Raw genomic sequence first — 17,352 nt, 5'->3', positions numbered from 1 at the left:
GACGAGATCCAGAAGTATCTCTGATGATGAAGTAAAAGAAAGATTGGAAGGTGAAGGAGAAGGTTACAAATCCGAAGAAGAAGAAGACAATACAGGAAAGGAAGAAGAGAACCCGGAAGATTAATAATCTAGAGAACAAAAAGACGAGGAATAAGTAAATTTGAAAGATATAGAAGAGGAATAAAAAAAATCCAAAATAGATGAAGAAGAAGTTGGAAAACACGATATGACGAAGAAAAAAAAGAAATAACCAGAAAAGTAATAAGAAGACAGATGAGACGAAGATGTAGAAGTAGAAAAAGGTGAAGTAGAAGTATAAGAAAATTGGATAGAACACGAATTGGAAGAAGGATAAGACAGGGAAAAATAAACACGGATGAAGAAAAAATACTAAGAAGGCCCAAAGATGAAAAATAAAAAGTTGAAGAAGGTGAAAATGAAGAATGAGACAAAGAAAAACCATAAAGAAGTCATAGAATATGAAGAAGACAACAATAATGAAGAAGAGAACTAAGAAGAAGAAATATAAACCAGAAAGAAAAAGAAGAAGAAGAGGTCGGAGAAGACGTAAATGTGAAGAAGTTAAATTCTATGAAAAAAATGAAAAAAAAAAAGAAGCAGAAGAATAAAACGGGGAAAAAGATGAAAAAAAATAAAAATAAAAATAAAAAGAGAAATAAAGATAGAGAAGGCAAAAATCATGAGAAAAACAAGTGAAAGACGATAGAGAAAAGAAAAAAAAAAGTGAGAAAGAACATAATTTAACGATTTTTTATTATTAAATATTTTTAATTGGGGCTAACATGTATTGAATAATAGTTTTTATATATAATTCAAAACTATGTTGTAGTCTATATAATATATTTTTAATGCATATTGTTTTCAAATTTAGATCTACAATTTTAGTAAGTGATTTCGTACTTGCTTAGGAGAAATATAAGAACCGAGAAGAAAATTAAATAATTCTGGCAAAACGGGAAGAGACTTCCGACGGTGAAGAGAGATAGTCGTTTGTAATTACAATGTTTGAGAGAACAAAACATTATTTATTAAATTATCGAGCAATATGAATCTCATTTGTCGATGATATGACCACATATGAGAAACACTGCGTACAATCATATGTAGATGAAGATACGGATTGAGTGTATGTAAAAAACTTTCATATAAGCAATAAAATTTGTTATTGCTGATGAACATGAAGCATTTTTGGTGTCTTATTAATAATGTTGGCAGAAACAGTTAATTTCAAAACAATAAGTATAGTTTGAGAGAAATGAGTAATCCAAACTCTATATACTTTTTATGTTATCGTATAATATATTTGATTTTTAGCGCGAATGAATTAAATGACTTCAGAATCCAAATGAAATTTGATGAGAAAAATAATTTTAAAAACTTATTGGTCTATTTGGATTATAGCTACTGAAATATCTAATTTAAAAAATATATAAAGAAGAAATCGGAGAAAAAAACTAATACATAGTAGATGAAGTGGAAGATAATGATATTTCTGATCAGGATTTTCTTCTTGATGTGCCGCCTAATGGATTATTCGTTCCATTATTAAATATAAATTTTTTTAGCTTTGAAGATAATGATATTTCTGATTAAGATTATCTTCTCGATGTTTCGCTCAATGGATCATTCCCTCAAATTTTGTAATTAGTTTTGTATACATCGCATATCCGCGCTAGACGCGAATCCCCACCTAGGAACAAGTATTAACTGTGTGCATTAGATATGCACATGGTTTCCGTCTTGGTTGATAGAATATTAAATATCAGGAATTTCTATTATTTAGATAGTCTGTTGATATTTTTTGTATATCTCTAATTTTGGGTAACCTCTTTGGCTTTATATCTATTCTCGTAAAATACAAGCATGTTTTGTGTTCCAACAGATTTTTTTTAAGTTTTCTACTATTTTGTCTTTGGATAATTGTCATTTTTGTTGGCAAAAAAAATAGTTTGATTAATTTTTTTTTATTTTTTTTGAAAATTAATAAAATAATATATTTAAATTTATCTTTAAAATTAATTTTGAAAAAATTAAATTTGAATTTGATTAGTTTAGGTTTTTTATATAGGTGGGATTAATTATAAAAATTAGTTGTTAGTATCTTTATAAAAATAGTAAATAAGATATTAATTTATTTTCTATGATATTCAAATTTAAATAATATTTTCATAATAACAAAAATGATAAAATATATATTTTATTTAGTTTTTCATAATCAATCTTTTTAAAATTTTTAAATATTTAAAATTAAAAGAAATTTATATTATATGGTAATATAATCGAATGAGGTAAAATTATGTTTTTATATTTATAGTTTTTCAGATTAATCGAATGGATCGGTTAAAAATATGTTTTAATAATAAAGTTAAAAACTAAATTTTATCTAAACACAAAAATAAATTTATATCATTTATTAAAAAATATTGTATGTGTAAAAAACACAAATTACATTATAAAATGAGATTAAAAAAAACAATTCATCTGAAAAGTACCACTAATAAAAAACATCATTATAACTTGCTCATTTAGAATTAAATTTCATTTTAATAGAGAGAAAATGGCGACGGAGAAACTCGAAAGATAACATGATCTTCGATGGAATAAGATTTCTACGGTTATTCTAGGTTCTATTAGCGGTATATCTGGTAATTACAACAGCGGATCGAGAATTCTTGGTTCTATGGAGGGGATCAAGATATCTCCGAATCAGAGGAGAAAGAAAATTAGGAAAGGGGATCTGAAAAATTAGATGTGGTGGAGAATGTAGGGGGATAATACATCGAGCTTTTGATTATCTCCTCAGGAAATCAGGAGTATCGGATCTATTAATCCTCTACATAAGATATCACAATTTCTCACTATACGTGAGTGATATTGAATGGAGTTGGGGGAATAATGAGGTCGAGAGACAGAGGAGGATCTGGTGGGATTCACACACCTGTTCTAGGAAAGGTTCAAGGGGCATAGGCAGGTCCCCTTCTCTGGTCAAGATTGGACAATATTCGGCACTGGATCTATATGAGCGCAAGTATTTTTCGGTATTGAGATTTCTTTTCCTTGTTGGAGTTTGGGTTAGTGAGGTTCAGATACGGCAGCGATTGATTTTTCCAGATTATTGCTGGCTGATCTACGTAATCAAAGCACAGAATCAGAATCGATTTCAAGCGGGATTGATTTGGAAGGATTTTTGGGAGAAATATCGGAAGTTCTGTGCTAATGGGTTGATTCGGAAGCATCTTTTAAACAGATTATGCAATATTAAAAGAGATTCACTCTTAAATGGATATCGTCAGAATTTACGAGCAGAGGGAGATATAAAGGGACAAGAGAGGATTGATTTCCACACCAACTCAATTTCTCTCATAAGTTACTTCTTCTCGTTTTCTGTTTTGTTCTCAAAAGCAAGAAAAATGTCTCAGAGTGGCTTGATCAAACACGATGGTACGGGGAAGAAAGTTGAGATCTCAATGAAGCGGTTGAAAGTTACGGTGCCTCATTTTGACAATTCAAGTCTCATTGAAGCATACTCAAAAACTCTGATTAGGCGGTGTATGAATCCTCATATGCAGGATATGAAAGCATTACTTTACATGCTCCCAAGGATCTGGAAGGTTGAAGATCGGGTGGCAGGTGCAGACCTGGGATTGGGGCGTTTCCAGTTTGACTTTGATCCGGAGGAGGACATAATGGAGGTACTGAAAATGGAGCCTTTCCATTTTGACTATTGGATGCTCTCATTGGTGCGATGGGCACCTGCGGTCAACCCAACATATCCTTCGGCAATCATGTTCTGGGTACGTATCGTTGGTGTACTGCTGCACTTCTGGGCTGACGTAACCTTCGAAAGCATTGGAAAAGCTCTCGGGGATGTCAAAAAAGTCAATTTGGACGAAGGAAATGTACAGATTGATGGTCTATAACCCTTATGCTTTGAAACCACGGTGGAATATCAAGGAGGAGTGGAAACAACGGTCTACCTGCGATATGAGAGGCTGTTCGGTTTTTACAAATTTTGTCACAGCCTCTGCCATGATCAGCAAAGGTTTCCAAGCAGACCTGACTCTACAGAGAGGAAAGTGAAGGAGGATTACAATGACGAGCATCGAAACGGTCAAGGAGCTGCATCGTATAAAGCTGCGACGGTCCATGGCAATGTGGGGAACAAATAAATGGTGAAGGTGTCTCTAGACTTAATAGACCAAATTTATGAGGAGGACACACGACAATACAGAAGCCGAGGCGGCAAAAAAAACGGTGAAGGTGTCTCTAGACTTAATAGACCTGTTGGTTATCTTCCACCAAAGGAGATGAACCAGAGGGGTTCAGCTACATCACCAGTAGCAAGAAAATCTGGGCATCAAGAAGTGAGTGCAAAGCTATCGGTTACTGAGGAAATTATGGTGAAAACAACCCATGGTGAAGCAGATATGGTTCAGCACGTGGTGGAGAATTTGAAGGAAGATGGGGGAAAAGGAAAGCAGCAAGAGATTGAGGTCATGAAGAAGGTTGGAATGGTGGAAAAATCTGTGCGAAGGGGCATATCCTTTCAAGGTGATGGTATGATTGCTCATGAATCTCTTGTCACCAATATAGAGAAAAATGAGGAATTAATTCTGCAGGATATTGGGAATAACATCTCAATGACTGATGAAGAGATAGTAACGGTGGAAAAAGATAAGGTGGAGGAAGGTTTGATTCAGGTTCACGATGAGGAAAAATCACAAGACGAACAAATGCAAAAAATGAACCCAGAATTTGACATAGGGGAATTGTTGCTGACTTTGAAAGACGTGTATGAATATTTGAACCAGGAGGAAGGTGAGATTCTCAAGAGCACAGAAGTGATGGGTACGGGAGTAATAGAGGATTTATCTCATACGGATGTTATGGCTGTTGAAACTTCGGAGATGGTAAAGGAGACTGAGCCCGTGAAAAACAGCAAACCAGCGACAAAGACGAAACAACCCAAGGTGAGGCCACAATATCATGGCGCATTGTCAAAGAAAAGGATGATTCAGAATCTAGTATCCCCTCGGAAGAAACAAGTCACCAAGATAACCACTTGGGAAAATGACGGGTCAGCGTCAGGTGCTCCAAAGGGACCATCAATCTCGACGGGAGAGCATCAATCATCAAGCACTGGTTAGATAGATGAGGATTCTAAGTTGGAATTGTCGAGGACTCGGGAATCGTTGGACAATAAGCTATCTTCAGGAGGTGTGGAAGAAACATAAGCCAGAGTTTCTGTATCTTTCGAAAGCCAAAGAAGATTTTTCTTTTTTACAAAAATTTCAGTTTCATTTCGATTATAATAAGTTGTACAAGGTTGAACCGTGCAGTGCAAGTGGTGGACTTGCCTTATTTTATAATAATTCCTTTGATGTTACAATTTTATTTTCAAATAATCGAATTATTGAGTATTGAAGCGACTATTCTCGGAAAAAAAGTGTACCTCTCGTTTATTTATGGGGATCCAGTGACAAAAAATCGGGATCAAGTCTGGGAAAGATTAACACGTATGAGTCTTACATGGTCGGATCCTTGGTTCATTATTAGAGATCTAAACGAAATAATGGGTAATAATGAAAAACAAGGAGGCCCGTTAAGACATGCCTCTACCTTTGTGTCTTTTAATTTAATGATAAGGGACTGTGGTTTTTTGGAATTTCCATGTTTAGGAAATACAATGTCTCGGAGGGATCGGGCTCTAGCGAATGAAGATTGGCATGAGGTTTTCTCACACTCCTTTGTTGAGTATCTGGCAATGATTGGATCAGATCATAGGCCACTTGTCGCTACAATTGAAGATAAAATGACACGGAAAAAATCACAATTTCGGTTTGATAAGCGGTGGCTAGAAAAAGACGGTTTAATGGAATCTATCTCCAAAAGATGGGACTTCAATCCTGGCGATGGGGGAATGAAGTTCATGGACAAAGTACGGAATTGCAGAAGAGAAATATCCAAATGGAGGAAAATCCTTAAGCCATATGAGCAGGAAAGAATTAATGAGTTAAAAAATACACTAGAAGACATCCAGAGTGATGATACAAGGACAGAGGAGGAATTGATGGAGGTCACAAAAAAGTTGAACGAAGCTTATAGGGATGAAGAATTATATTGGCAACAAAAAAATCACTCTCATTGGGCCAAGGCGGGAGATAAAAATACAAAATTTTATCACGCACTGGTCAAACAAAGAAGAGCACGGAATCGAATTATTGGCTTGAATGATGCGGTAGGAACATGGGTTACTTCAGAAAAAGAGATTGAGCAGGTGGCCGTCAATTATTTTGATGAGTTATTCACCTCGACTTCCCCAACAGAATTTGATGAGGCATTGGGAAATATTAAACCATCAATATCGGACACAAATAATGCAATGCTCACGGCTATGGCATCCGAGGAGGAAATAAGAAGAGCACTATTCATGATGCATCTGGAGAAAGCCCCGGGATCCGACGGAATGACAGCACTCTTCTACCAACGCTCATGGCAAATCATTAAGGCGGATCTTGTACGCTTAGTTAACGGTTTCTTGGAGACGGGGGCTATTGACGAACGATTAAATATGACAAATATTTGTTTAGTTCCAAAAACGGAAAGGCGAACGAGAATGACAGAATTACGGCCTATTAGCCTGTGTAATGTAGGTTATAAGATCATATCTAAAGTACTATGTCAAAGACTTAAAAGGTTATTACCGGACCTGATCTCGGAAACACAATCAGCTTTTGTGGCAGGACGGCTGATTTCAGATAATATTCTAATACCACAAGAGATGTTTTATGGCCTGCGGACTAATAAATCATGCAAAAATAAATATATGGTGATAAAGACGGACATGAGCAAAGCCTATGATCGAGTGGAATGGGCTTTTATTGAAGATCTCTTGAAACAATTTGGTTTTGCGGAGAAATGGATAACATGGATAATGCGATGCATCACCTCGGTAAAATATAAAGTTCTATTAAACGGACAACCAAATGGACAAATAATCTCAGAGAGGGGACTCTATCAAGGGGATCCTTTATCTCCATATTTATTTATACTAAGTACGGAAGTTTTAATTTCAAATATAAAGAAAGCTGAAGAGGAAAAATTATTGACCGGCCTAAAGATTGCACGAGCAAGTCCATCGGTCTGACATCTACTTTTTGCAGATGACAGCTTATTTTTTTTGCAAAGAAAATAAAGATGAATGCCACAAGATTCTGGCTATACTGAAACAGTATGAAAGGGTTTCGGGACAGCAAATTAATTTTGATAAATCTTCAGTTCAATTTGGCCATTTGGTCTCGGAGGAATTAGAAGTGATATGAAACATATTTTAGGAATATCTTGTGATGGAGGGACGGGATCCTATCTGGGTATCCCGGAAAGCCTAGATGGAGCCAAAACAAAAACTTTAATTTTGTAGCAGAAAAACAACATGATCGGATCAATAGCTGGACATCACGATCAATAGATCCACGAGTTATACTAAAAATAGCGGAAACAGAAGCGATATTATGGGAGGAGGCTCAAAGCTCCGAATAGGATTCAACACAAATAGATCTTTGCAATTCTACAAACTTTCAAATACCTATAGTCTATGAAGGCTGGTGGTGTTATACTGATGGATCGTGGAAAGATACGGAGTCAGTAACGGGTCTAGGATGGTTCTATTTTAAGGAAGGTGTCACAGAAACAATAATAGGAGCACAAAATGTAAGACGAAGTCTTACGTCTCTGCACGAAGAAATGGAAGCCCTTATATGGGCTATGCATTGTATGCTGGATATCAAAAGATGGAAGTCGCTTTTGCTACGAACTGTTCAGAGTTGGTGAAGATGGTGTCTACATCCAAAGAATGCCAGCTTTTGCTCTACACTTGGAGGAGATAATGAAGATGAAAGACAGATTCAGCTTCTTTCTTATATCACATATCCCACGCGCAAAGAACTCGAAGGCGGATAACCTAGCAAGGAGTGCTCGGATCCACCCTCAAGATGTTATGTAGTACCACCGATTTGGTTAACCCAACCGTTCTAGGCACTGAGGCTGATGACCAAAAAAAAAACCATGTAAATACAATGATCTATCAAAGTGAATTCATCATCTTTCATGGTATCAGAGCTTTATCGCTCCTGAACCTATTCTCTTCTCTTATTCTCTTCTCTTCTCTTCACTCATCTTTCGTTTCCTTTTCTTCTTCCCTTCAATGGCTGCTCCACCCGCAACAATTGAACAAGCATTTGGTGTCACCAACATCAAATCCAACATACCTATCAATTTCTCGATTGTTACGAAGAGTTTTCACCACTATTTCAATCAAATCTTCAAAACCTCTTTTATGTGCCAAACAATTCTGAAATCCCTGAAACTACTTTACAGCTTGTCTACTTGCCAATTGTTCAGACAACTTTGTCACACAATGACAACAAGGAGTAAAGCTGGTATCCAAAAACCAAAACAAGTCCTTTCTCTTCTCACCGCCACAAAAGCACCCCTTTTCAAAAATTTACCTTGAAGCTCGTTGTGATCCAAATTGGAATCCAGCGATGACTAATGAACATGGTGCTATGATTAAAACTAAGACTTGGAATTTGGTCTCAAGACCTCGATGGGTTTTGTGAGATTTTTGTGGCTGTTTAAACACAAATATAATACAGAGGGGGTTCTTATACGTCATAAGTTAAGGTTGGTTGCTAATGGAATATCACATGAAACTGGAGTTTATTTCACAAAAAATTTCACCCCCATCATCAAATCCGCAACAATCCGTATGGTTAAGAATATTGGTACTGGCTGATACATCAACTGGATGTTCAAAATGTGTTTCTTCACGGTGATTTAAAAAAGAAAGGTATACATGCATCAGCCTCTTGGGTTACAAGCAGTTTCCAAATCATGTTTGTAAACTTCAAAAAGCAAGATATGGTTTAAAACAAGCACCTAGGGATTGGAACTCCAGAATTGCTAAGTTCATCACTACTCTAGGCTTTGTCACAAGCAAGGCTGATGCCTCTTTATTTGTTTACAGAAAAGGTGAAGATCTTTCTTACATATTGCTTTACATGGATGATATTATTTTAATGGCATCATCACAAAGCCTTTTACAATACATTATTGTTTCTCTAAAGATAAAGTTTCCAATTTCTGACATGGGAAAATTACATCATTTTATTGGAATTAAGGCAGACTACAACGACAGAGGATTGTTTTTAAGTCAGGCTTCATATGCGAGTGAGATCCTAGAACGAGCAGACATGAGTGACTTTAAGCCATGTGCCACACTAGTCGACTTGAAATTGAATCTTTCGGCTGATTGTGTTGAAGCTGTCAAAGATCCGACAGCATACAAAAGCGCTTCTGTAGGGGCTCTCTAATATCTGACTTTCACGTGCCCAGACATTTCATATGCAGTGTCATCAGATATGTTTATACATGCACGATCCAAGAAAGCCACATTTGCTAGCCCTTAAGAGAATTATAAGGTACAGAAAGAACTCTATCTCATGGCCTCCAACTTGTAAAAGGACAGATTGATAGTCTCTCTGCATATTTAGACGCTGACTGGGCTGGCTGCCCGAATACACAACGTTTGACATCAGGCTACTGCATCTTCCTCGATCCAAACCTTGTCTCATAGTCAACCAAACGCTAATCCACAGTGTCAAGGTCTAGCTCAGAATCAGAATACAAAGGTGTTACAAACACAGTCGATGAGCTTTGTTGGTTGTGCAATCTGAAACTCGAGCTTCACTACAACATCACGAAAGCCTTGGAGGTGTATTTGATAACACCGTATCTGTACCCATTTTCATTAGGGTTTTCTTATGCTATTTCAAAGGTTTTTATTATTTTTAAGTGTTTTTATCATGATTTTCCTATATTTGTACTTTCAATACTCTTTTCAGGTTACTTAGGCAAAATCAATGCAAATTGGAGAAAAATCTACTTTTGGCCAATTTCATACCGTTAGAAGTATCACATCAATGAAGACTTTCTTACTGTCTGATCAAGATCAAATTTTGGACACATGATACAGGAGAAAATCAGCTTTCTAATGCAATTAAGTTGGACGCAATCCAATCGTTGGATCATAAGATACATCCAATTTACTGAAGTCATGTTCTGCAGTCTCGTGAAAGAAGCAAGAGAATGAATAAAGTTAGGACCTCATAGGCCAACCACCGCGGTCTTAGGAGGTCATGAACGCGGTAAACAAGCTTTTGAACGCGCCTCCAAGCCTCCACCCATGGTGGAACCATCATTTACTAGTCCCGGAGAGTCTTCATCCGCAGCAAGCCCATTCTTGGCCCTAAGGTCCATTTTCAAGCCCTACTCATTCGCTCTTCAATGAAAGCCCTAAGGGCGACCAAATAGACTTGAAGACATATCAATATGTATTTTAGAAGACCTAGTTTCGTGTGTGCTCCTGTACCCTTGTTAAGGAGGCACCAAACTTTTATTTCTTAGGTTTAGGTTAGGGAAATAGAGATTCTTCTCTTAAACCTTTGTTATTTCTTTTCATCGATCTATTCAATTTATGATATCTTTTTTACTTTACTGATTTTATAATTCAAAACCAATGATGATATCAAGCTCAGCTATGTCTGAATAGTTACCTTGTTGGATAAAATGGCCATCAAAAGGGACCCCATGATCGATGACATCTAGGTTTTTAGGTTAAAGGATTTTGATTTTAAATGATTCCCCCATTCATTTCGTTTTTAATGTTGTATGCTGGAGTAGCTAACCAGTGTACGATCTAAGGTTGAGTGATGTATCAGATTTACTGAGTTGGATCTTATGGACGTAACTCTCGTAGGAAATGAAAGCTACGTACGGAGGAGACGTGAGCCGAAATGAATTCCAATCAAGATTGCATGATCTCTTTCGCGGCAAGAAACGAAAGCTACTTGTCGAGTTAGAGTGATTAGATGATTAGGGTGACAAGAGTTGGCTAATCTCCAAGTCTCTATTCTAGTTCCAGAGTCATAGAAAATCCATATCTAACGTCCTTATGTTGTAGATCATACACCCTAGAGAGAAACCCTAATACGCAGCAACGTTTTTATCTATTGTTTTTATCAATTGCTTTTAATTTTATTTCCTGCTTAGTTTACTTAGAAAAAGTTATACAAAAACCCAACAAAAAAACCCCATTGGTCTTTGAAATGGATTACAAACCAAGTTTGAAGTTTCTGCAGAAAAGACAACTCTCCCTATGGATCGATGATAACACCGTATTTTTACCCATTTTCCCCATTGATTTCAAATGATTGTTCAAAGGTTTTAATCAGTTTTAGGAACTTTTATTATGATTTCCATGTATTTGTAGTTTCAAAGCTCTTTTCAGGAAATTTAGGGAAAATGATGGCAAAATGGAAGAAATCCACTTTTTCAGCCTAGAGTCAGACCGTCAGAAGTTCAGCCTCAAATGAAGACTTTCTCACTGTCTGATCCATTTCAAATTTGGAGACAATCAAGAGGAGACAACCAGCATTCCATATCACTTTACATCACGAAGATCCAACGGTGCAATCAAAAGAAACATGGAGAACAAGTTGACCTAATTCACCAATCCCGGAAGACTCTCACCCGCGGGAAAACCATGTTTTACCTGCCCTGGAATACTCTCACCCCCGGTGAACCTAAGGACGAGCCACAAGGCCCAACATCAAAGCCCACTTCGACATTCCTCTTCAGAGAAGCCCTAAATGAGACCTGGAAGACCCTATGACTTATAAATACATTTCTTAGCAGTCCAAAACGGGTGTGTGCTCCTGTAATGAGATTTTGAGCCACCAAACTTTGTTTTCTAGGGTTAGGCGATGGAGATGGGGATTCTTCCCCAGATCCATTGTTCTTTCTCCTTTTTATCTTATTAACTTTTCTGTTTCATTCGTTTGCATTCTATGTCTTTTTATCATTCCTTGCATCATGTAGATTAGTCCCAGAGTGTCAAGTTATTTGAAGATTTCGATAGACATACATATCGATTAGGATTTCTAAGTTTCTAGACCATATTCTGGATCTCATCTCTTCTAAGTTGTTCATATTGTATGAGAGTAGATTCATGACTTATTCTCTGAGCGTAGGATCGATCAGAGCCACGAAAGTGTTGTATCAGATCATCCATACCTAGCTTCAGAAGAACATAGTCGCTATAGGAGTCGAGAGCTACCTATAGAGAAGATGTGAGCAGAGGAATGCAATGTCTAATGCATGATCTTATTTCTAGCATAAGAGCGAGAGTTAATTGTCAGATCTGAGTGATTAGTTGATTAAGATGGCGAGAGTTGGTTAATCATACATATGTCGATTCTAGTTCCATGCAGATCCCAAAAACAGATGAAGATAAATCGCCCGGAAGCTAATTGGAAATGTCATCATATATCGATTAGAGTAAACCGGAGAAGTCTAAATCGCCACCGATGAGTTTAGACACTATTGTTTGAGTTGATATGCTTAAGATATTCTTTTAACAATTCATCCTGCATTGCATCTTATTTCTGTGAATATTAGATTAGGTTTAGTTTAGGATTGTTAACCAAAAACCCCAAATTCCTATTTGTTTATGAGTTTGCTTACTTTCCCAGTTTGTTGTTTCTCGCAGATTAGACATCCTCCCTGTGGATCGACACCCTAAGTCCAACAATGTACATCTGTGCACTTGCAGACACTAGGGTTTTATAAATTTAAAACTTTTTGAGGACCAACGGGCTTGTTAAAAACAAACTTTAGGCCTGCAAACCCATCAAGCTTTTGCCACCGTTGCTGGGGAGGATTTTAGTCTCTGGAGATCTAAACCTGGGAGGTTGAAGCTGGAGAAGACTATATATATGTCGATTTTCTGCCAAAATAACATAGGAAGTAAACCAACCTCATAAACACCAGAACTTTTTCTTTTTCTGCTTATTCTTTCTTCTATTTTCCCTAGTTTCAGAATCTTTGAAGCATGGATATCCAAGAAGAAATCTTAATCCTGAGCGAAGGATTTGCAACCTGTGTGAAGCTCCCTGCGCATGTGAATCACCATCCAGGCGTGATTCTGATCATTATATTCGGAACCCTAATCCGAACCACCACCATGGAGACTCTTGAACTCCACACTACCTAGATGAGCCATATTCGCCACACCTGTTGAATTGTCGACCATCTCATCCTCTTCCTCATCAGATTATGCACCAGAACTATGAGAACAATTGACTTAACATCCTATTTAATCGATTGGAAGCCAAGCTGAATCAGTTCCTTGCCTCCCAAGCCCTCATCGAGGCCGTCCTGCGAACAAGGACAGATGCCATTACCATTGACCTTAACAAAAGGTTTGATGACCTCTCTGAGCATGTGAAGACACTAGAAGATCAGAGAACCAAAGATAATGACGTGTTGGATCAGAGAATAGATCTATCAGAGAAGAGCAGGATAAAAACAAGTTCAACATTCGACAAAATGAAAGGGAGCTGCAAACCCTAACTTTCAGGATCGATGACTTGGATAAGGAGCTGAATGAAAGCAAAACCCAGACCTACGACTACACATTGGAGCTGTGGCAAGGTGTAGCTAAGGTTGAAAACAAGACTGAAGAGCTTGATGCTACTTTAGAGAAAGTTGTCTATGCTTTAGATGAAGTAGAAGAGAAAGTTGAAAAACTTTCTAAAGATCATAAAGAGTGTGATCTGAACACTGGAACCAATGATTTGGATACCCAAGACAGGCCTGACAACCACTGGAAGCAAGAGAACAACAATGGAGAAGAAGAGATTGAAGAAGCAAGCACGGAGAGCCGGAGGAAGCTGACCGTGGCTGCAAGCACTTCACCCGCGGCCAGAGTCACTCCCACCGCGGCTCCGAGCTCGTCACCCGCGATGGAGCATGATTTCTAGGACTGGAAGAACTTCCAGCCTCTTTCTGAAACCTGTTCAACTGAAGACCGACCTTATGTGACCAGATCTAGGTTGTTTGATCAAGTTGTCTTCTCAATCACTGCACAAGAATCAAAGGAAAAGGAGGAATCCAACACTTATGCATCTTGCAATATGGTTTACACTTGTGACAATGCGCTTCAAGAGCAATTTTCAGAAGATGAAGAGTATGGTTTGTTTGATGAAGATCCAAACCTTGGGAAAATTCATCTGATGACAACTCAGAACCAATAACCAAGAGCATATCTAGGGAGAGACTAATCGAATACAACAAGTTTTTGAAGTCTATTCCTCTCTTTCATGGATTCGATGAAATCTGGAAGCAAGGCTGCCTTCAAGTTTCTTCAGATACAGCAAGGAGACTAAGGAGAACATCTCTAATTATTTCAGAAGATCCAGGTATCTATCTTTTCCTAGATCATCACCTGATGCAGCTTTTACAGGATCCATCTCAAAGATCCCTAAGAAGCTAGTGACTACACAAACAAGATCAGCAAAGAAGCACTTGAAGAGTTCAACCAAGTAGTTCAGAATTTGCCTAAAAGAATTTCATTTACCAAAGCATGTAGAGACTACATGATAGGCCACTTCTTTTGTGACAGCAAAGAATCTATCCAATAGATGAAAGACTTGTTCACACACGCCCAAGAAGGTAGACCAGTTCGAACTCTGCACAAAGTTCAAGACAAAGGTCAATTTCTTATCTCCTGTGATATTAGAGGTGAAAGATTCCTCAATATTCTTTGTGATTCTGGAGCTTACATTAACATGATGTCCAAAGCTACTTCTTTGAGACTTGGCATTAAGCATATTTCAAGTACCAGGAAAAAGATTAGCTTAGCAGATGATTCAAGTGCAACACCAAGAGGGATACCCCGAGATGTTCCTCTAAGGATTGTAGATTGCATAGCACCTGTTGATCTATACATAGTGAAGACCAAAGATGACTCCATATCCCGTTATCCTTGGATGGACTTTCTTAGCAACTGCTGGAGCCATCATGGATTGGCCCAACCGGAGAGTGTTTTTTTTGCAAATATCGACAAGGACATCTTCTATGAAGCTACACCATTTAAGAGCAGAAGAGGAGAGCATAAAGCCTAGACATTTGAACCAGAAGAACTATGGAGTGATGAAGAACCTGCAAGATAGAACATGAGGATCTCAAAAAGAACTTGTCTTAGGACAAGATCCTATTTGATCTAAGTCTTCTTCTGTGCAAAGTCTAGCTAAGGACTATAAACCAAAGCACTTAATGGGAGGCAACCCATTTAGGTACTTATTTGTTTTTGTTTAGCTTTCTTTTTTTATTAAATTTTTGTTTTTCTTATTTTAGACAGGCCTTAGTATGCATCTAAAAAAAAAAAAAAGGAGCTGACCGCGGCCAAAGGAGGTTCAGCCGCGGCCACAAAGCTTTGAACCGCTTCCAGCACACATCCTACCGCGGCCGGGACACTTTGATCTGCGGCCAGCACCATTCGGCCACCCTAGGCCACTTCCACCTCCACCTTGATCGAATTTGGACTGGTTTGGATCCCTGGTAACCAAGTTTGATCAAGCAACACTCCACAACATCCTACCACCACCACAACCACCTCACAATCCATTACCAACATGCTCTATTTCTCATCCTTTCCTGATTTATTTCACATTGGGGGCAGTGTGATCTAAGCCTGGGGCTTTTTTTTTGCATGAGCCTTTGCATTCTGCATTTTTCTTTAAAATTTTTCAATTTTTTCGGTTTTTTTTTTAACTTTTCAAAAGTCTTTTGAGTTTCAAAAAGTGTTTTTTAAAGGTCAAATACATTTTAAGGGAATAATGACAAAATCGATGATGATAACCGACCTGTTTGCTTCTACACCAATCATTCATAAAAAGCTCTTTCAAGGTTTACACTACAAGAAAACAATCGTTTTCCAACGGTCCATTACGACGATTTTCAAATCGTCGCAAGAGTACAACGATTTTACGACGATCTAACGTCTAATTTTAAAACCGTCGTAAAACCGTCGTATATAAAAATCGTCGTAAACTCGACGTACAATTTACGATGAATTACGACGATTATACATCGATAACGAGAGATTTGCTAGTAAATGTAAAATCGTCGTAAATTCGTCGCAAAATTACGACGAATATACGATGACTACATTTCGATGTACATGTTACGACGATTGTACGTCGAAAAAGTAGTTAGGTGAAAAACATTTAAAACATGTTTACCTAACAATTGTAGATGAAAAATTTTATCGCAAAATCGTCGTAAACTCGTCGTAATATTATTGTTGAATGTAAAACCGTCGTAAAAAGTCGTCGTAAAAGCGTTGTAAAGCCCGAAATTTTTCTATAATTGAAGTAGAGTATCTTGGATTGTTAAGGCTGAAAACTGTTCTCTTCAAATGTGATTGGTTTGATCCAACTGTTGGACGAGGGGTACGTCTAAACAAGTTTGGAGTTGTTGACGTGAACAAATCACGACGGTACAACAGGTTTGAGCCATTTATATTAGCTTCTCAAGCAGAACAGGTAACGTTTCTGCCATACCCTCGAGTTCGATCAACAGGCATTTCATGGTTAGCTGTAGTTAAAGTGGCTCCGAGGGGCAAGATTGTAGGGGTTGAGGATGTTCCACTTCAACAGGACATTTTCTTAATAGACCCTCGGAACAGGCAATTTGAAGATCTTCCCGATGATACAGAAGAAGGTGATGATGAGTTTGCTGAAACCGATGATGACGATTTGGCGGAAGAAGACGGTGATGGTGATGAAGTAATAGAGGAAGATGAATCTGATTGAGTTTCATGCATTGTATTTAGTGAATGTTTATTATTATGTAATTTGTAACTTTGTTTTTTTGAATTTTTTAAAAACCATAAAATTCGATTTTACGACGGTTTTACGACGGTTTTTCTAAACCCTAAACCTTAAATCTAGGTTTTAAGCCCTGAATGAATAGAGTTTCAACATTACGACATCTTTACGACGAACCATCGTAATATCGTCGTAAATTTACGACGGTTTTACGACGAGTACACTATTTCGTCGTAAAAGCGTCGTAATGCCTAAATCCAAGAATTTGAATCTTTTATATCTTATTGGTTGTAAGGTATTTCACAATTGTTTTTGATTGGTTATCTTATTTTATATGAAATGCTATCAATCTGATCAAAATCAAAAATTTGAAAAAAAACATACATATTTACAAGTTCATGCATGTTTTCGTAAATGTTAAGTGAAAGGTTATATATTAGATTACGGAATTTCATTTTTTACTATCTCATGTCATAAATTCATCATACATGCAAAGTTGTAAACCTTTTATTATATGTTAGGATACAATAACCTTTCCATTGTTCTTTATGCAATATCCCATTTATAAGATTTAGGGTTTACTCACTTATTTAAGAAACAT

General features: G+C 37.3%; 1 protein-coding gene across 1 annotated transcript; it reads left to right on the top strand.

Annotated features, from left to right (window-relative positions):
- The first annotated feature begins 3,431 nt into the window (after positions 1–3,431).
- LOC112083468 lies at positions 3,432–4,190 on the top strand. The gene is made up of 2 exons (XM_024151498.1): positions 3,432–3,933; positions 3,976–4,190. Exons 1-2 carry the CDS (start codon positions 3,432–3,434, stop codon positions 4,188–4,190), a joined length of 717 nt encoding a protein of 238 aa, XP_024007266.1.
- Positions 4,191–17,352: the final 13,162 nt, after the last annotated feature.

Source organism: Eutrema salsugineum, unplaced genomic scaffold, assembly GCF_000478725.1.
Source record: "Eutrema salsugineum unplaced genomic scaffold, Eutsalg1_0 scaffold_6, whole genome shotgun sequence".
Classification (NCBI taxonomy): domain Eukaryota; kingdom Viridiplantae; phylum Streptophyta; class Magnoliopsida; order Brassicales; family Brassicaceae; genus Eutrema; species Eutrema salsugineum.
Note: the sequence above shows the minus strand (reverse complement) of the source record. Positions and strands in the feature narration are given on the sequence as shown.

Coding starts and splice junctions, on each gene's coding strand:
- LOC112083468 (XM_024151498.1), top strand. CDS start 3,432: ATGTCTCAGAGTGGCTTGATCAAACACGATGGTACGGGGAAGAAAGTT. Junction 3,934..3,975: donor AGGAAATGTACAGATTGATG/GTCTATAACCCT, acceptor TGGAATATCAAG/GAGGAGTGGAAACAACGGTC.